Source organism: Vigna unguiculata, chromosome 6 (genome assembly GCF_037176805.1).
Source record: "Vigna unguiculata cultivar grain cowpea cultivar isolate G323 ecotype 2 chromosome 6, ASM3717680v1, whole genome shotgun sequence".
Lineage (NCBI taxonomy): Eukaryota > Viridiplantae > Streptophyta > Magnoliopsida > Fabales > Fabaceae > Vigna > Vigna unguiculata.
The window spans coordinates 3,513,570-3,534,759 of NC_140797.1; the positions used below are offsets into that span (position 1 = coordinate 3,513,570).

The window sequence follows — 21,190 nt, forward strand, 5'->3', positions numbered from 1 at the left end:
ATTCAATTAGGCAATGAACTGGGTCCACGTTGGACTATTTCTGATAAAAAAGGTCATCTTCACCATGTTACCTTCAACATGAATACCTATGGTTCGCGAATTACTAATGGCTGGGTTGATATAAGAAAGTTTTATCAAGTTCAACCACCCAAACTATGTTATTTAAGGCATACTGGGAATTCTGCTTTTGAAATACACTTTTACGATCACTGTTCAGAATCAACTGTCCATAAATTCCTAAGTCATGTTCGAACAAATGCTCCTCTCATAAGATCCAAGTTAATTCATTTTGAGTTCCGGCTTTCTGGTGACTTTTTTTATCTTCTTTTTCGATCATTGAATACAATCTGTACAGAAAACTTCATTTATTCTTTTTAACCTTGACACATACAAAAATCAATTGTTTTTTATATTATTTTTTACATTTCTTATTTTCAGGGCTTAAATTCAGACTTACATCAATATTTTGCCAACACTCAGTTCTCACACATTGTGCTTTACGGTCCAAAGGCACGAGTTGAATGCAAGTTGTTGATTAGACATAGATCAGTCAAGATAGGAAGTGGATGGAAACGTTTTCGTGAAATTCATGGACTGGAGGAAAAAGATTTAATTCTTTTTGAGGTTGACGGTCAACAAGCAAGCAATGATGTCAATGTTCTTCTTAATATAAATGATTATTATCATCCGCTATGAAGAATCTATAAACAATAGTACTTAACAGATTTATAATCTGTATTTTTTGTATGAAGTTTAGTTGTTTATTATTATATTATATATATGTATATGTTTTACTATGTGTATTTTGAACTTCTGCAAAGTTATTTACTCATACCTGCTCCATATCTTCTTCCATATACGTAAATCTGTGGCATTTAATTACTGTCAGACACAAATCATATCATGTCTCTGCGTTTTAAAATTTTTTTATATATATTTAAATATATAACTTTCCAGAACATTTTTCATACACATCCCTTATAATACTTTTATAATATTTTATTTCAATGTCTATTGATATGACATATTGCACTGCTTCATTATGTTTCTTTATCTTCCACCTTCCACGAGATTTCTTCTGTTGTAAGCATCCGTCATTTCATTAAATATTTAATTGTACTATTTATATTTCTTTTTATTTTATTTTCTTACGTTATTAACTTAAATAATCCAACCCAGTGCATTCTCCTCTAAGTTTCTAACAAAGTTCCTTCTCCTAGAAGATTCTTTGGCTTTTCTACACCACACTTTTATTTGACTTTTTGTAGAGATCCAACACAGTTTCTTCATCCAGAACACGTTTCACATCCATTCACGTATTCTTACAAGCCATTAACGTTTCCAGTCACCACAGGTATGTATTTCATTTGTTTTATGTACAAATATAGTAGTCTTGCTTTACAGACGAAATGATATGAGATTTGCAGTTCTGAAATTTCGTCTAAGACATTATCGTTTGGTATCACTTTTTTCTACATTTCCTCTTTCGTGAATGCATAAGAAACCAGCATGTATATGCAGTTTTTTATTGTTTCCACATTACTGTTTCAATTAATTGTTCACTGCTTAATCCATCACGCCAACAATTTTTTTATTCACTTTCCAGTCATCTGCTTCATGCTTTATTTTCATCAGAATGCTTTTCTCTTAATTTTCCTTTTCTATGAAACCTGTCAATAAATGAATATGAATACTTTATTTCTTCTGACATCAATAGCTGTTATTTGCAGGTTTCACCAATATATATTCGCATGACTTCTGTCAAAACGTTGGTACTCCATGTTTGAAGAGTCCTTATTTGAATATATTCTACTTTTTGCTTTCTTCTACCATTTCAAAAATTGTCATATCCACGTGTTGATTAATCGTTACACTTCTTTTACTTTCCTTTGACTAATAAAAAATAGATTCTGATAAAGTTATTATTTCAACCTTTTTTTGGTATTTCTTTACTTTAGTTGTATGAATTACAATTTTGTCTTATTAGTTCCTTATTTATCTGTGTAAGTATAAATATGTCTCGAATCTAATCCTGACTTTTTTACTTCTCATTTTTCAATATTGTTGTTGTGAGTTCAACATGTCTCTCTGTGAAGTTCCAAACCAAAGCCAGAGCGTAAGCGAAGTAAGTCCCCAGAAGGAAAATTGGAATATTATCGCTAGGGTCATTCGTTCATGGTTTGTTCCTGATTTCACTAAACAGAGGTGTCCTTTTTCCATGGAGTTCGTTATTCAAGACAAAGAGGTTATTATTAATGTTATTCTTTAAATTCTTCCATTACACTTACTTTCGTTTACAAATTTGTATGAATTAAATATTCGTATGCTAAACATATTTATACTTAAATTTATATATGTTATTTTTATCTGTTTCAGGGTTCTAAATACATGCTTCAATTAGACGTACTCTAATTTACAAATTTCAGAATGACATTTCTGAAGGCCATGTTTATGCCATACAAAACTTCAGTGTTGCTCCGGATTCTGGAATATACAGAACAACACACCACCCTTATAAGATAAATTTCCAGTTTGGTACAAAAGTTTCTTTGCTTAATGTTAATTTGGTTCCTGATATTAAACCACAATACACACCTTTGTCTTTATTGACAACCACTGCATTTGATACTGATTATTTGGTTGGTAAGTCAATCTTTTTAGTTCCAATACTATTAACATTTTTATTAATAAACATTTTTTGCTAAAATATATTATTTAACATTTATGAATTGCATTTTAGATATTTTGGGATTACTGGTCGGAGTGGAGACTGAAAGAGAATTGCAAGTTGATGGAAAGACAACAAAATTAAATGTCATAACAATAGAAGCTGATGGGTATTGTATATCTATACTATATTAAATTCCTTTTATATTTCTTTTCAAATAACTACATGACATTATATTGCACTTTAATCTTTAGGTTTCGAATAGAGTGTACTTTGTTTGGTATTTATGTGGATGAACTGAATGTATTTCTTTCAAGTGGAGAAGTACAAAATGCTGCTGTAAGTATAGAATTTGCGAAAGTCAAAACTTTTCAAGGTAAAATTTTGTTATTACTTTTACAAAGTACTTTGTACTACTTATTCCATGTTACTCTCACATACACTATATTTTTAAATATAGATAAGGTTCAAGTTCAAAATTGTAAGTTCTGCACCCGTATTAAGTACAATGTTAACTTCAAGGAAGCATCTGAACTTAAATCAAGGTAATATTGAAATTGTTCTTCAGTTTATTCGAACTTTATAATCCATTTTTGTAACAATATTTTCGTTACTTTGTAATGCAAATTATACTTCATTTCCTCAACTTGATATTTCAGATCTACATACATTCAATAATAGATTTATTGTTTATGAGTACAACTATATTTTCTTTTGCACAAAATGTTTGAGAACAATGAATCTCCCTCTCAAGGATTAACGCAACTTTCTCAGACTTCCAAAAATACTGTCGAAGAGGACTTTTTAACACTTACACCTAGAACCACCATTCAAGGTCTAAAAGATTGTAAAGAGGTTAGAATAGATTTTTTTATTATTGTGCAATTTTTCTTATTCACAATAATCCCTTGATTAATGTTTTTTATATTGAAAGGTCACCACTTACATATTGTTTGGAACAATTAAGCATATCTTGGTTGACGATGACTGGTGGTATACTGCTTGTGTGTGCAACAAAGCTGTTTATCCAGATTCCAAGATGTTCTTTTGTGAGAAGTGTAACAAGCATGTTATAAAAGTCTTTCCAAGGTTAACGAATTGTTTTTTAATATTAATGTCAATTTAAAACAACATTGTAATTACAACTTTGGTTCATTAAATTTATTTTTCAATTTTCAGATATAGGATTAAGATCCGAGTTATTGACTCTTCCGATTCAACCACATTTGTCCTCTTTGATAGGGATGCAACTACCCTTTTAAAAAAAACTTGTGCTGATATGTTAGACACTCATGATAAGGTATACTCTTCAATATATCCACTTATATATTTAATTACACAATGTTTAATTATTTTCTTTTTGTAGATGAATTCTTTTGGAAATTTGCCTAAGTAGTTTGATGAGTTAGTTGATAGAAGTCTGCTTTTTAAAGTGGAAAGTAGGAACGATCAGAATTTCAAACTTGAGCAGTCTTTCAGAGTGAAGAAAATATGTGTTGATGATGATATAATTGAGAAATTCAATGATTCTTCGTTGAAATCTGTGGTAAGATGTAATTTACGATCAAATTTGTTACATTATAATCTCTTTATAATGCAGTTATCTTTTTCTTTTTTATAATCTCATTATTTCTACCTATTTGAAGGATGTTTATGCTGGGAATGGTGAGTTTAGCAGGGAAAAAATGAATATAGTCAATGAGTCCACTGTTAATATTTCAGAGGTATACAAATTATATAAATGTTTTTGACATGAATTATTTTTTTAATACTTTTAATAATGTTATCAATTTTGAATGTGGATTTACTTTTAATAAATTTACTTTTAATACTGTAGGATTTATTAGTCCGATTTACCAAAGAAACAATTGAGTGTGGATCCCAATCACCTGAACTAATCCAAGATAATCCAACCAACGATGATGCTAACAGTTCACATAAGAGAGAATATGGAAAGAAGACTGCATCACTTGAATCCATCGAAGAAGACAATGTTCCATTGAAGCTTTTAAAAAGAAATATTAAGAAGGAAAAAGCAGTGATTTGAGATCCACTTTTAGTTATTCTATTTGAAGACAATTTTTTTTATGCCTTTCATTTTGGGAATGTAATATGTCTACGCATCGTTTTGTCTTTAAATTCATCTAAACTACAACTTCTATGTTAAATTTCATCTTTAATTTCATCTGAACTACAACTTCTATGTTCAATTTCATGATAACAATATTATGCGCTTTTGAGTTACATTATTTAGATTTTAAATTATTTCATATGCTGGTGCACAAGATATTGTTGACATTTTTCAATTTTTGTCAACAAATATGACTACCAGCTACATCAAAACTTACTAAAATTGATTTCATTTTGTAGCATGATGTAATGAAAGTCGTAAATAACATATCTTTTGTCAAAAATATTTTTTCTTTAAACTTGTGTGACTCATAAATAAGATATATCTATTTTTTCTCATAACATAATTTATAAATGTCTATTTTTCATAATATTTACTTTTCATAAATAAGATAAATATGGCAAAGGAATTATCTGTTGACAGATTTTAAGTTGTCACAACAGAATTGGATGCCATATACAATTTTGATTGACTATTTTTTTTGACTTATCTTCTGTTAATTACTAACTTATTAAACTTTGTGCGATATAATTGAGATATTTTTATACAATAAGTACGAATGAAATATTATATTTTTACGTATAATATTATATATTACAGAAGTTCATTTTTGGAAATTTGTTATTGGTATATATTACATATATTATATTATTATATTGTGTAGCATAATAGAATAATTTAATATATCTTTAATAACGTTATATCTTTTTAATGTTTTATTCTATTATTATCGTCTTCCCGTTTTCCAATGCAGTAATAATTACATTACTGTTGAAGAATCTATTTGTAATCGTCCCGTCTTTTCATGTGTCATTTGTCTTCTATAAATAAATATTCATCTCTATTCTACCATGAAGATTAAACTTCAAGATCAGTTCAATCATATTCTACATTCTTCCAACTTTTACTCTACTATCTCTCTCAAAGTCGAACCAAATGGAAAACAACTTCAATGAAGATGACGCTATTAATAGAAGGGTTAAATATGTTTTTGGTCCCTTAACTTTTTGGGAATTTTGGAATTAGTCCATTTCGAAACTTTGAACCAATTTAATCCTTCATCTTTCGAAATATGTGGATTTAGTCCTTTTAATCAAATTTTGTTAGGTTTATTTGATGTTTCGTACGCATTTCATGATTGTATTTGAGTTATTTATATTGTTTGACACATTTTTGCTTTAAGGTTAAATCAAATACTATCATGAAACGTGCTTGAAATGTCAAATAAACATAACAAAATTTGATTAAAAGGACTAAATCCACGTATTTCGAGAAATGAAGGACTAAATTGATTCAAAGTTTCAAAATGGACTAATTTCAAAATTCACTGAAAGTTAAGGGACCAAAAACATATTTAACCCTTAATAGAATGAGTAGGTACCAATTCTCTATTATTCACCTTCAGGACGAGGTAAGTTCATTGTCAAATTTTTCAGACATATTTTCTTTTACAAGATTTCTTCTACTCTTTCTATTTCTGTGACGGATTTCTTCTTCTCTTTTACAATATCCTGATTTTAACCTGAACTAATCCATTTTTTTCTTTAAAAAATTCTGTCTTTCGAGGTTGTTGGTTTTGTGAATCGTGCATTCGCCATTCTTTATGATGACGATCTTGAGCGTCAATGGACTTTAAGAGATGAAGAAGGCAATAGACATGTGGTTACTTATAACAAGAATTTACAAAAACCAATGCTAATTGGAGGATGGACTGAATTAAGGCACATATATGAACTTCACGATTTTCACACTATTTATTTTGGATATGTGGGTGATTCTTGCTTCCACATCACTATTTTTCCCAGTAAATGCAAACCTTCGTCTATTGCACGTTTTCTTAAAAGAATTGAGGCAGATCAACCCCTTTTCAATGGACCGAAGTTGCATTTCTTCATATTTCTGAATCCAAATCAATGCAATGCTAGCTATCTGGTGAGATTCATTTCATATTTTTTAATAAATGGATGTTTCTTTCATATTTTGATTTATGTTTCGAAATTAGTTTAAAAATTTAATCCATATACTAATTTCATTAATACTTTATGTATGTTTTAGGATTTGCCAGCTGATTTTGGCAATTATCTTCGTCAAGGAAGATTTAAATACATTTTTCTTTATGGACCGCGTAAAATAGTGAAGTGCAAACTACTGTTGAGAAATCATCCTAAGAAGTCTAGCAAAATTGGAAGTGGCTGGAAGGAATTTTGTATTGCTCATGGATTTCATCAAACTATTGACTTGGTATTTGAAGTGGACCACATGAAAAGCAATCAGAATGTCAAAGTGCTAACATATTGTAATTTTTAATTTACAATTAGTATAAATTTTTTTTTTTATATTTCTGCCACTTATGTAGTTTTCAACCTAGAAGTTTTTTTATTTTCAGCAATGCATATGTATAGTTCTACCTTCTTATCAATGAAATCTCTTTGAAGCTTCTCTGAATTCCTCTAAAAGATGAAAAGTGATACATGTTATGGTATGATATTCATAAATAATATTATTTTGTTCTATAATTCAAATGAAATATATATGATGCAATTGAAAGATATATAGTTGGACGAATAATGAAAAGTTATCTGTTCTATAATCATATGTATGGATGTATGTTGCTTTAGTATGTGCATACACTCACTGTATGTTATCATTTTGACACATAATGAGTTTAAGATTGCAGATACTTCCTATGAAAAAGTCCTCTTTGTTGTACTATATATAGTAGTGCATAAAAAAGACGTCTGATTGTACCTACATAAAAAGCAAATGTTTTGTTAGTTGCAAGAACAAATCAACTCTGAAATAAGTGTTATATATATGAATGATTCTGATATATTAACACTCAGCACTGCATGCTCTTTCTATTTTTAATGTTTGTCTTCTGAAACAACTGCTTCCTATTATAATTACATATATTTCTGTTTCCACAATTGTGATTAGAGGTACAAGCTAGACAAAAAAGTTTAACAAAGACATTCATCAATATAGTAATAAAACAGTAAACACTTTTCCATCCATTGAGTCAACTTACCTTTATTTTTGCTTCTTCCATTGTAACCTTTGAAACTATTCCATAACATTTCTGTACTATAATGGAGCATAACGATTGTAAAAATGCAAGGCTCAAAAGGAAACTGGTGCTACAACAAAGGTTCAATGCAAGAAGTAATCAACATTCATGTAAGTCATTAACATCTTACTTAAACCATTTATGTTTTCTAATTCTTCATCAATAATTTATTTAAAAATGATGCATTTGTATGTTTGTATGTTTTTTTATATTGCAGATGACAAAGAAGAGAATGCAAGAAAGAAAACTAAATTTGCAAACCATTCTTCTCAAAGTAAACAAATCTCAGGATTTCTTTTTATATATATATTTGTAACTTTATGTTTTGGATTGTAACTTCACAACACAGAAGCATACTCAAACATCTTTGTTGTTTTAATCACAGATAAACCAACTGTATCTGAAAGATCATTTCAGAAAAATATAGACAGGAATCCATTACAACAGTTGGATATTAGTAAGTTTTTTTTCTAAGCTATATCTTTACAGATTGTTGTTAAATGAATCAATGAAGTCTTTTTCTTTATTTCTTTAATAACAATGCTTCTACAATAATCCTTTTCCAGATGTTGACAACAACAACAACAACCTTCACAATATGAATTCAATATTTCACAGACAAATTGGTCAGTTCTGAAGTTCTTCCAATACTTAATTTTAACATTGTTTATGAATAATATTAATTTCGTAGCACTTTAAACTAACCTTCGTTTGAATGCAGTAACTGTCAACAAATTCTCAAGTTTTTCAAGTACTTTAGTTGAACAACAAATCACTTCACAATCTACAACTTCTACTTTAACTTACCATAGTCCTTTCGGTATATTTCTACATTATTCTTAATTTCTTATATACTTATTTAAATGACAATTTTAAAATTTATATCAATGTTTTTGAATGACTCCAACTTTTAACAATAACAGTCAGAGAAATTATGGACAAAATAATTACAATTCCAGTGCAGGTAAGTACATTTGGATTCATACTCACAATGCCAATGCAGGTAGGACAATTGTTTTCTGTTGTTTTTCATAGGTAGGAGATCAGAGGTTGTAAATGAGTCGCATTCTGTTTCTAAGAATAAAGTTGTCAAATATCCTTTTCAAGTCATACAATCACTTCAAAACAGATTCAATCTTGATGATGAACCAAGAAGACAACATAATTATTCAGACACAACAAATGATGATTCAGCAACGATAAGAGATGATGGTAATTCAGATATTAAACTTATTGATGTTAATATAAATTCCTTTGAAATCATTAATTAGTTTTCATCTTACTAATATTGAAGAACATACTACAAGTACTACAAGTACTACAACTACAAACGAATTGTATTGCAAAGGAGAGTTACAAGGTACATAATGTCCAACACAATTGTATATAACTACAGATTAAAATATACGCATTTTCATGCTAATGTTTTGTAATGATGTTCAGAACTGCTCAATATTGGAGAACCTTGCTTGGAATGCCAATACTGTAAAGCTCAACTTTGGTATGAAGAAAGAGCAGAAAAATGTAACACCTCAAAGGGAGTTGAATTCTCATTGTGTTGTCAAAAGGGAAAAGTCCAAATTCCACTATTAAAAAGACCACCTAATCTTCTTGAAGGTTTGTTAAATGGTGAAGATCAGAGAAGCAAATCATTTCTACAAAACATAAGACTATACAATAGCATGTTTTCATTTACTTCAATTGGTGGTAAGATTGATAATTCAATGAACAATGGTTCTGCTCCACCATAATTTATTCTGAATGGACAGAACTATCACCGTATTGGCAGTTTATTGCCAGAGCATGGATCAAAGCCAAAGTTTGCACAGTTGTACATATATGATACCGAAAATGAAATGACTAACAGAGTCAAGCATTTCAGGTCAGTGAATATATTAAATAATTTCATTATATGAAATATTTAAATACATTGTTGACATGTATTCTCTTTATTATTTTTTAGTTCAAACACCAAGGAATCTGTTATAGATGAATCATTGGTTGCTGATTTGATTCAAATGATTGACAATCATAATGTTCTTGCGAAATCTTTTAGAAGAGTAAGAGATTTGTCACTGGAACATATGGAATCAGATTTCACGCTAAGACTATTTAGAGGCAGAAACAAAGACCCTAGAGTCTACAATACACCTTCATGTGATGAAATAGCTGCACTTATAGTTGGTGATTTTGGCAATATGGATGTAGGCAGAGATATAGTGGTCAAAAAATGTTCTGGTGAATTAACCAGACTGCACGAAACTCACACAGCTTTCATTCCACTGCAATATCCTCTCATGTTTCCATATGGAGAAGATGGTTATCAAGAGGATATCCCAATAAGAGAATCTCATTCAAAAACAAAATCCATGGTAAGAGTTAGAATTTCTTTGCGAGAATTTATTGCCTTTAGAATACAACAAAGAGCTGTAGAAGCAGGAAATATTGTGAATGCATGCAGATTGTTCCAACAGTTTCTGGTCGATTGCTATACAATGGTTGAAGCCCAAAGGTTGTCATTCATCAGAGCGAATTAGAAGTTAATTCGCTGTGATATTCTTAATAGATTACAGGAAGCTGTTAATAGAGGAGAGACAGATCCTTCTTTAATTGGAAGACGTATTGTCTTGCCTGCTTCTTTCATTGGTGGTACCAGATACATGTTCAACAATTGTCAAGATGCTATGGCAATTTGTAAAAAATTTGGATATCCGGATTTGTTCATTACTATAACATGCAATGTGAATTGGAGTGAAATAAAAGAATTTGTCTTAGCAAAAGGCTTATCACCTTCGGATAGACCTGATATTGTATGTAGAGTGTTCAAGATGAAGCTGGATGAAATGATGACAGATTTTAAGAAAAAGGACTTCTTTGGAAAAAGCACCGTAGGTATGTTATATATGAAGTAATATACATTATATAAATTTATATTAAATTAGATTCTGAAAACTATATTTATTTTTTATTTATATATGCAGGAATGTACACAGTAGAATTCCAAAAAAGAGGTTTACCTCATGCACATATACTTTTATGATTGGATGGAGAAAGCAAGTTGAAGAATTCAACTAATATTGATAAAGTAATATCAGCTGAATTTCCAAATGCTGATTTGTACCCCAAATTGGAAAAAGTTGTCTCAAGTTACATGATTCATGGACCATGCGGACCTGCAAGACATAATTCACCTTGCATGAAGGAAGGAAGATGTTCTAAATTTTATCCAAAAAAATTCACATCTTCGACTTCAATTGATGAAGAAGGATATCCATGCTATAGAAGACTTGATAATGGTAGATTTGTTAAGAAGAATGAAATTAAGCTGGACAATAGAAGTGTTGTTCCTTACAATCCACCACTTCTAATGAGGTATCAAGCACACGTCAATACAGAGTATTGCAACAAGACCAATTCAATAAAATATTTGTTCAAATATGTGAACAAAGGTCCCGACAGAGCTACTCTTAAAATAAGCAACAACTCTGCACAGTCTGAAAAATCAACCATTATTGATGAGATCAAAAGGTATTACGATTGTAGATATCTATCACCATGTGAAGCTGCTTGGAGAATATTTGCTTTTGACATCCATCACAGATGGCCTCCTATTCAGAGATTGACCTTTCATCTTCCTGGCCAACAATCAGCTTTGTTTAAAGATGATGATGATATTAATGTGGTCTTCAACAGATACAAAAATGCTAACACAATGTTTCTAGCTTGGTTTGAGGCTAATAAAGTTTATGAGGAAGGAAAACAATTGACTTATTCAGAATTTCCAAGCAAATTTGTGTGGTTTGCCAAAGAAAAAGAATGGAAACCAAGGAAGAAAGGCTACAACATTGATAGACTTACTTATATTCCTCCTGGTTCTGGAGAACTTTATTATTTGAGGATATTACTGACCATTCAAAAAGGTTGTATTGATTATCAAAGCATTAAGACAATTGATGGAAAGTATTATGAAACATACCAAGAAGCTTGCTATGTTTTGGGATTGTTGGCTGACGACAAAGAATATATTGATGCAATCAAAGAAGCAAGTGAATTTGCTTCTGGGTATCAACTTAGAAGATTATTTGTTACTTTGTTCTCGATGAATACAATTTCTAAACCAGATATAGTTTGGAATTCTACTTGGAGTATCTTATGTGATGGAATTTTGTACCAAAAAAGGAAGGAGATGAACTTACCAGGTATTTCATTTTTTTTAATTTGCTATACATATATATTTTAATTTTATTATTTACTTATTGTAGGTCTTCAAATTCAGACTGCTGAATTACAAAAACTATGTCTGCTGGAAATAGAGGAAATGCTAATGTCAAATGGTAGAAGTTTGAAAGATTATCCTTCATTACCTCAACTTGATCTTTCAGATGTACATACATTCAATAATAGATTTACTGTTGATGAGCTCCAATATAATAAACAAGACATGGTGAAAGAACATGACAGTTTGTTTAAAGCACTGAATGATGAACAAATTCATGTATATCAGGATATCATGACAGCAGTTCTTTCAAAGAAGGGAGGATTCTTTTTCTTATATGGCTATGGTGGTACAGGTAAGACTTTTATGTGGAAGACATTGTCGGCTGGTCTAAGAAGCGAGGGCATGATTGTTTTGAATGTAGCATCAAGTGGAATTGCTTCTTTATTACTTCCTGGTGGAAAAACATCACACTCTACCTTTTGCATCCCACTGTTAATTAATGATGAATCAACTTGCAACATAGCACAAGGTAGTCTCAAGGCAAAACTTCTTATGGCAACCAGTTTGATTATATGAGATGAAGCACCAATGATGAATAGAATGTGCTTTGAGGCATTTGATAGAACACTAAGAGATATTATGCGAAATGTTGATGATGCCAATAAAGACAAACCATTTGGTGGCAAAGCAGTTGTCTTGGGAGGTGACTTTAGACAAATTCTACCAGTTATCAAAAAAGGATCTAGGTTTGATATCATAAAATCATCAATCAACTATTCAGAGTTATGGAATTGTTGTAAAGTGCTAAAGTTATCCAAGAACATGAGATTAAGTACTACATCAAATACTGAAACAACCAATGATATTCAAGAATTTGCTGATTGGATATTGAAGATTGGAGACGGGAAAATGGATCTAAATGAGAATGGTGAGTGCATGGTTGAAATTCCAGAACAGATCTTGATTACAAACACAGATTTACCTTTATTGGCATTGGTTGAATTTGTCTATCCTCAATTTGTGGTTAACATGTTGAATCCTAATTATTTTGATGATGGAGCAATTTTGTGCCCAACAAATGATTCTGTAGAGCAAGTAAATGATTTCATGTTGTCTTTAATTGGTGGTGAAGAGGTCACTTATTTAAGTTCAGATACACCTTGCCAATCTGATGAACAAGATGAAGTGCAATCTGAATGGTTTACATATGAATTTTTAAATGATATCAAATGTTCAGGGATACCAAATCATAAACTGAAGTTGAAAACAGGTGTTCCAATTATGCTCTTGAGAAACATTGATCAAGCGAAAGGTCTATGTAATGGCACAAGATTGCAAGTCAACCATTTAGGCAAGAATGTAATATGTGCAACTGTAATTACTGGAAAAAACATTGGTGACAGGATTTTTATACCAAGAATGGATTTAGTGCCATCTGATTCAGGTTTGCCTTTCAAATTTCAAAGAAGACAGTTTCCGATATCTTTATGCTTTGCAATGACGATTAACAAAAGTCAAGGACAAACACTTTCTAGAGTCGGCCTTTATCTTCCACAACCTGTATTCACACATGGCCAACTATATGTTGCTGTTTCTAGAGTCAAAACCAAAAGAGGATTGAAAATACTTATATTGGATGAAGATGGAAAGGTAACAAACACAACTAAAAACGTTGTGTACAAAGAAATTTTTGAAACTCTTTGAAAAGAAATCAATTATAGGTATGTCATTTCTGTTTTTTTTTTTTCATTTTAAAACTGTTATAAATATATATCAATTGATTTATGTTATTTTCTGCTATGTAGGAAAATCATGGTACAAAAAAAGTTGAACAAAGAAGTCATTGTGTACAAAAGGAAATTCTGTACAAAACAAATTTATGAACTTCAATACCAAAGGATACATTCTAGGCATGTAATTTATTTCTTTTAAAATTCTTATATTAACAAAGTAGTTTATTAGTCATATTTTTGTTGTTTGTGATTGACAATAATATTCAATGAAATCAAATATTAACTTCACATACCACTTTAATTACATTCTAAATTGATCTATTCTATTGATACACTTCAACATCTTTTTAAAATATTAGATTCTCATCATATAGATTATTAAATATCCAAAACCCTATTGCTATTACCATAATTATTACATATAAAAAAACCCGTGCGTTGCACGGGTAGAAGGACTAGTATTATGATAAGATTAAAAAAAAAAAGCGAGGTGGATCAACCCACATTTTACGGTTCAAGTGCAGGCCGGGCTCGCATTGCCACTATTAAATGCTTTTAATGAATTGAAATAGGTTTACATAGTGATCTTTAATCAAAGAAGGCGTTATAGAGAATGTAGGAAAGTTAAAACTACTTAATAGACGGATTTCTTCGTAAACAACGTTAAGTGAACTTTTGACATACGTACTGTAAACATTATACAATTAAAAATAATAAAATAGTTGTCTAAAAAGTCAATATATAAGAATATAAAGTGATTTCAAAAGAAGTGACTAAAATACCATATTTAAAAAATTTATAAAATTTTAATATAGAAATGACAAAAAGAATATTACTAATTATGTTCTTATTGACCAACATTGTGGAATTCTTATATAAATAAAGTAATATAAAAGTTGAATTGTATTTTTAAACTTATTGTTTTTTTACGCATCAGAATTTTTTTTTTTTTTTTGAAAACATTCTAATGTTTTTTAGGAATTTGAAAAGCCACCAGTCATTGTGTTTTTCTTAATTGTTTCGCGCGCCATGTACTTTTCTTTCATTTTTGTTCAGAGATTCTCAAACTCCTCCACATGCCTATTGTCTTCACTTTTTCCTATTTTCTTCTCTTTGGTTAATGCAATGCCACCCATCCACACTTTCTTGCTTGCTTATGCCAATTTCAACCAATAATTGGGTGCTCTAAATGGATGCAATAGGAATACCGTTTAGGAAAAGAAAATCATTAAAATTCTAAACACATTTAATGGATTTAAAACATTAATTAAAATCAAACATCCTTTTCATAAGAGTACACTCATTTGGTTCAACATAAGGTAGCACCATCGAGATTCAAACTTTCCAATCAGCAACGGTCCTTTTTTTCATTTATTATTAGGAAGTGGAAAAGTGGTATTGAGATGTTGGTCTCCCAGAGGACTGAAATGGATGAAAGATATTTTTGGTTGGCATAAGCTTTAATTTGACTTTACATCACCTTACACTCAAGAATAGATGATTATTATTATTATTATTATTATTATTATTATTATTATTATTATTATTATTTTGAGTGGGTGTAACTAAAATGAATGATAAAAAAAAAAATGGATGTGAAAAAATGAGTAGGTAGTGCTAATGGGCGTGTGACTTTTGGGACCTTTTCTTTCTCTTGTGAAGGAAATTCCGCAGGGAAGTCTTAATTGAGAAGCCTTGGGGGGCATGCATTAGCAACGGTTGTGACTGCAACGAAAGCGACGTGGCAGAAGCTGCTCCTCTGCTGCTACCATCCATTTCTTGACTAGCCAACCATATTATCACCCTTGCCTGCACATAATTACCCAAATAAGAAAAAAAATTTACATGCTTTTTTTTCATCTTCATAAATTTTAATTACGAGAGAAATAAATAAAAAGTAATAGAAGGGTTTGTTTGTTTGTTTGTTTTTGGACGTGTCTGTATGCAATAAACAAGGAAGCAGAGGCATCAAGTCCTTTCCTGATTTAGAAATTGTCCAAAAAAAGGATGAAGAAAAATTCAAAGATAAGATTACCTGAAGTTCTGTGACGTCAAGCATGTGGCGAGCAGCAGCAGCATGTGGAATGGCCACAACTTTTTTGTTCATGTTCAACAGCTCATTCCTACAAAGTTCTTACAGACAAAAGGGGAAAAAGCTAACGACAAGTGCAAGAACGAAACACCGTTTGTTTCCTCAGAAAAACACAACCACAAAGCAACAAGCTATGCTTTTGTCCATATATAACTGTACCAGTAGTCAATAAAACAGTTTCTTTTTTTTTTTTTTAAATAAAGAAGAAGAAAAAAAAAGCTTACATTGAATGGTGGGGTGATGAGGAAGCAGAGGAAGAGCGAAAACGAAGATCCAGATAGCAGTTTCTCTTCATGGCAGTGGGAATAATGGGAGAGAGTGGATCACGTAGTGTTTTTATGGGAAGAGAAAGAAGAAGCCATGATGAAGTTGGTTATTGGGAGAATTAGAGATTTGAAAGGGGTTATAAATAGGGGAAAGAAAAAGATTGAATGAATGAGTGAAGGAATGGACACGTGGGAAATGAGTTACACGTGCTAAAAAACATGATGGCCTAGGTATAATAGGGTTGCGTTGTAGCACTAAATGGTTACGTAGGTTGGTGTTGAAAAGCAATTAATGTGACGGTAACTGGTTCTGTATTTTCACGTGGCTTCTATTTGATGGCAGCTACCTTTGCTTGCCCCTATCAAGAGGAAGTTACCCAAATTGGAAAACTTGCTTCCTTCTCTAACCACACCTACTGCATTCTCTCTTCTTTCTGTTTCCTCTTCTTTCACGTGATCCAATTCCATTCCCTCACACTTTTAATTCTTCTTATAATCATGCTCCCTCCCCACAAATCAAACACTAATTTTCCCGCTTCACCATGCATGCCCATTACCTGCCAAAATCTTCCTAAACACTTTTTCTCTCACCTTTTAATTACCTACACACATCTCAAACTTCATCTTTCAAAATTTTATTACAAATTCAAATTCATTATTTCTTTCTGCTCCTCTGCTTTTCAGAATGCTCACATACTCAAGAATCTGCATCTTTTCAATTCAAATAAGTTACTCATCCCTCTCAAAATTACAATTGCTTCATTTTTTACTTTTTTTTTCTTATAATGCCACGCATTTTCGTATTTGTTCTTGTGACATCATAATAAAATACAAAACCAACTATTCAATTATTACTTTTCTCATTATAAATAACTACTAAGCCGGCCTGTATTTTTGTAGCTATGATCACGTTTTAAAATTTTAAACAATAATTTGACAAGTACACTTTGCAAATTTTAGTATTTCAAATTTATCAACAATTGATTGAACAAGATAACAAAAATCACAGAAAATATTGGATCTTTTTAACTTCTATATTATTACTATTATGCAATCAAACTGACAGTTTTTGAAACGTCGAATCCCAATACCTATAACTCCACCAAATAAAGAAATATTGGAATCATTGATATCAATGTTGTTCCATGAAAATCTTAGTTGCCAGTGGAAGATTTCAAAGATAGAAAGGGGATAAAAAAAAGGAATAATGCATTGTTTACATCTTTAAAAATAATTCTATAATTTACATCTATTTGTTTACCTATTAGACTGTTGCAGTTTTGAGAATTAGGTAAATAGAAATAGAAAGAAAAAAAAAGAGATTTTTTTCCCTGCAACTTCTTTAGATGAGATAATAACATAGTGAAAATAATTAAATAAAGTGTATAAAGGTTTTTATATATGATTAAAAATTTAAAGTAAAAAAAGTTAAACTTATTATTACATGGTTTTTCTAAACTACTTTTTTTTTCATGTTGTAAGAAATAAAGAAAAAAAGAAATAATGCAACAAATATTTCACCTGTTTCCTGGAGGACATAAATTGTTTAATAAATGCTACCCACAAAAAAGTGTTTTCTCTTTACATTTTTCCTATAAAATAAATATTAAATTTTTAAATTTTTTCGTCATATTTCACACGTTTTGTTTTCTTTCTCTTGGCATTAAAACAAACGTAAGACAAATCTTGTGGGGTCGAATAACTCTTTTTTCTGTTCAAGGGTAAATGCACCGGAAACAAATAAAAACAAGATAATGATAATTTTTTTAAAGTTAGAAAAGAAAGTTAATTCATATATTAATAATTGGACAAACTTATCCACGCCTAAATTTAAATAGCTTATATATAAATTGATTTGTAAAAATTATCTCATATTTTTTTAATTTTATATTTAAATTATGCATAAGATATTTTAAATTCTAAAATGCATTTTTTTCTCAATTTTTTTACAAATGCATAATTTAATTTTTACTTATGGAAACACTCGTTCCTTTTTTTATCGTATAGTATTTACAGAAAAACTTGCACATACAAACCTATATCAGAGAATGACTGAATAAGGTTCTTCATATGTTTTTGAAAAAAAAAATGAAATGAGTTTGTATATAAATTATTATTAACTTCACACAAGTTAAAAACAAAAATTTAAGGGAATTATATAATTTTATGTCGCACAATTGAGTTGAAGTTCACCGCCGCTATGAGGCACGAATTTATGGACAGAAAAGGTGGTCCTTAACTCAACGAAGTTGAAGATAAATTATGAGCACTTTATAATTTTTTCAATTTGTTAAGTAACAAATTTAATCAAATTAGTCTGAAAATAAAAATGATTAATTATTTTGAAGAAGGGTAAATTAATTTAAAGTGTTAGAAATAGAAGAAAAGAAAGAGGAAAAAGATAAAATAAGGCAGCGTTTTAAATGCGAAGTTTGGGTTGGTAGTGGGAAGAGGGATGGAAGAAAAAAAAAAGGGTACACAATGCATTGTTTTGCTCGTGGCCACACATGAATGGTGTCTAGAGATATCACACGTGTCACGTGGCACGTGGGTGCTTTTTCTATTTCTGCAAGAGCATCATCAAATATAGGCACGTGCGTACCAAGTTTGCGTAGCTTTTTTCCAAGATTTAATGACCCACCTACCTTTCTATATAGCATACAGTGATATAGCACACCACAAAGGTTCCTCCTTTTATGTATTCCATTATTTCTCATCATCATTAACCAAAATTTCTCTCATCTCATTTTATCATACTTTAGATTAAGCTTATTTTTATTTATTTTTAATTGATTTAATCATTTGAATTATTCTCAAATGATATTAAAAGTTATTTTCTAAATATTATAAGTTACAGTAAAGTTTTTATTTTTAAACAACCTTAAATATTTGTGTTGTATATATGGTGTTTAGAATTCGAAAGCTTCATATATTGTTCGGAAAAAAATATTAGAAAGTAATTACTTTAATATAGATTTTTAAAAGTTTTACGATAAAATATTTTTAAAATTAAAATGAAAAATAAAATTAAAATTAATTTGATTAGATAAAGTTATATAATTTCAAATAACATTTAAAGATTAAGATTATAAAATATTTTATATTTTCTCCTCGTAACCTGTTCTTAAAGAGTGTCGACTTCAACCACAACAGTATCAATTCATGTATCTATTACAAATTTAAATACCTTGTCTACATTGATAATTTAAAATTTAAGAAAATTGAACTGATTTATTAAAGAAATAATTTCAAAATGTGGCGAATAAAATCAAGTAATTTAAATTTTAGAAGTGTAAGGTCCACTTTTCGTTCTGTCTTTTTATTTAAAGGTTGTCCTAACCCTAACTTTATGCTCACTTTTCGTAAAACAGAACCCTTACTTCCTTAGAGCTGTTGTCGTCTTCCTCCGCTAGGGTTCCAAATTATACTCAGTTTCACGTTCAGCTTGACCTCGCTTTGGCTCACGTAAGTGTTCCCCAACTCATACTTTTCAATCTATGGTTTTATTCTGTGGTCAATGTTAGGGTTCCTGTAGTAAACACACTCTGTTCGTTTTTCCAACTCCATAATTGTTATGACAAGATGAAAAGAAACAAATTAAGAGAAAAAAAAGACACACAAATTTACGTGGTTCAGTCAATGTGACCTACGTCCACAAGGCAGTTCAAGAGTTTCTTATTTCTGAATAACGATAGAGAGATACATGATACAGATGCCTTTTAGCCTTATAAAAGAGTAAAAAATAACAGCCCCTTTAAACCTCATTACAACCCATAACTATATAATAAATATATGAAGTAAGGAAGATGAAGGGACAACATAACATTCAAGGCATCTTAACAATAATCTTCTCCTAGAGCTGTGGTGCTCTGCTATTCGGTGTCGAAGTCTTAAACTAGCTCATTTTAGGTAAGGGAAGCTAGACCTTACTATATTTTCGGTAGAATTTGCTTATTTGATGCGTATATGATGATTGAATGGCCTGTGTGAGAATATAATCGGTTGAAAATGCCTGTTGAACTATTTGGATGTGTGTGGGTGGCTGTTACTCAAGAGAATAGTGGTGAGTACTGGTCTTCTCGCCCAAGCGAGCCTGCCTCGCCTAGGCAAGATTAACAGAGGCTCGCCTGGGTTTTCCCATGTGAATGGTCGCTCACGTGACTAACTTTGTTTTTGAGCGAGCGAGCGTCTCGCTCAGGAAGAGCACTGATAACGCTATCGTCAAGCGATCAAATTAATACTACTTATCTATAATAACTTCAGTATTGTTAAGAAAGTAGTCAAGAAAATAGAAAGGGTAAAGTAGCCCTAAGTCGTCTCCCAACGAACACGGAATTGATTTTTAACAAATTAGTTCTTATAAAACTATACAAATGAGTTAGTCAAATAAAATAAAAAAATATAGAGGATTAAGATAAACAAAGATAGAAATAAAGTTTAAAAGATAAAAGGAAATAAAAACAATAGTAAAGAAAATAGATTGATTCCATTGCTTTTTTCAAAATAGATTCATCATCGGTTATCTAAAGATTATTGCTCAATTAATTATTGTTATAGATTTACAAATTAATCAATGTAAAGTCTCAATTAATTTGTTGGCGTTCTCACTTTTAACCAAAGTACAGTCTCAATTAAAAGTGAGAACTTTTAGATTATCCACAAAAAATTCAACCAAAGTATAGTCTCAATCAAATTTTACTATGCCTAATCATGTCTATTCTTTTATCTTCTCGCCAAATAAAAAGCTTAATTAATCAAAGTAAAGTCTCAATTAATTTTCATTAGAGTAAATACCTTTAATCAAAGTAAAGTCTCAATTATTGGTAAAAACTCATTTAATCACATGAAAGTTTCTAAATAAAATCAAAGTAAAGTCTCAATTAAATTTAAAAACCCTTGAACTCATATGATCAACATGCATATAGATTTAAAATCATTACTTTTTATGTGATTCAAAGATAAAATACATAGATAAATTAAAACCTCAACAATAATAAAAAGGACAAAGAAATTA

At 30.3% G+C, this 21,190-nt stretch overlaps 2 protein-coding genes and 1 pseudogene across 2 annotated transcripts in view; 2 read left to right on the top strand and 1 right to left on the bottom strand.

Annotated features, from left to right (window-relative positions):
• Positions 1–4,715, top strand: part of LOC114187830 (uncharacterized) — a 34,179-nt gene extending 29,464 nt beyond the window's left edge. The window contains exons 2-11 of the mRNA XM_028076207.2: positions 1,269–1,354; positions 2,097–2,245; positions 2,427–2,643; positions 2,741–2,837; positions 2,923–3,007; positions 3,603–3,757; positions 3,848–3,968; positions 4,065–4,214; positions 4,315–4,392; positions 4,506–4,715. Of these exons, the coding sequence (XP_027932008.2) occupies positions 1,269–1,354; positions 2,097–2,245; positions 2,427–2,643; positions 2,741–2,837; positions 2,923–3,007; positions 3,603–3,757; positions 3,848–3,968; positions 4,065–4,214; positions 4,315–4,392; positions 4,506–4,715 (1,348 nt within the window). The remainder of the gene's footprint in view (positions 1–1,268; positions 1,355–2,096; positions 2,246–2,426; positions 2,644–2,740; positions 2,838–2,922; positions 3,008–3,602; positions 3,758–3,847; positions 3,969–4,064; positions 4,215–4,314; positions 4,393–4,505) is intronic.
• Positions 4,716–9,302: 4,587 nt separating this feature from the next.
• On the top strand, positions 9,303–14,131 carry LOC114187835 (uncharacterized; annotated as a pseudogene).
• Positions 14,132–15,046: 915 nt separating this feature from the next.
• Positions 15,047–16,294, bottom strand: LOC114189091 (uncharacterized). Its single transcript, XM_028077800.2, has 3 exons — positions 16,135–16,294; positions 15,854–15,941; positions 15,047–15,627 (listed from the first exon to the last, which is right to left on the bottom strand). Exons 1-3 carry the CDS (start codon positions 16,203–16,205, stop codon positions 15,436–15,438), a joined length of 351 nt encoding a protein of 116 aa, XP_027933601.1. The 5' UTR covers positions 16,206–16,294; the 3' UTR covers positions 15,047–15,435.
• Between the last annotated feature and the right edge of the window lie 4,896 nt (positions 16,295–21,190).

Coding starts and splice junctions, on each gene's coding strand:
- LOC114189091 (XM_028077800.2), bottom strand. CDS start 16,205: ATGAAGAGAAACTGCTATCTGGATCTTCGTTTTCGCTCTTCCTCTGCT. Junction 15,942..16,134: donor TCATCACCCCACCATTCAAT/GTAAGCTTTTTT, acceptor AGAACTTTGTAG/GAATGAGCTGTTGAACATGA. Junction 15,628..15,853: donor TTGACGTCACAGAACTTCAG/GTAATCTTATCT, acceptor AATTATGTGCAG/GCAAGGGTGATAATATGGTT.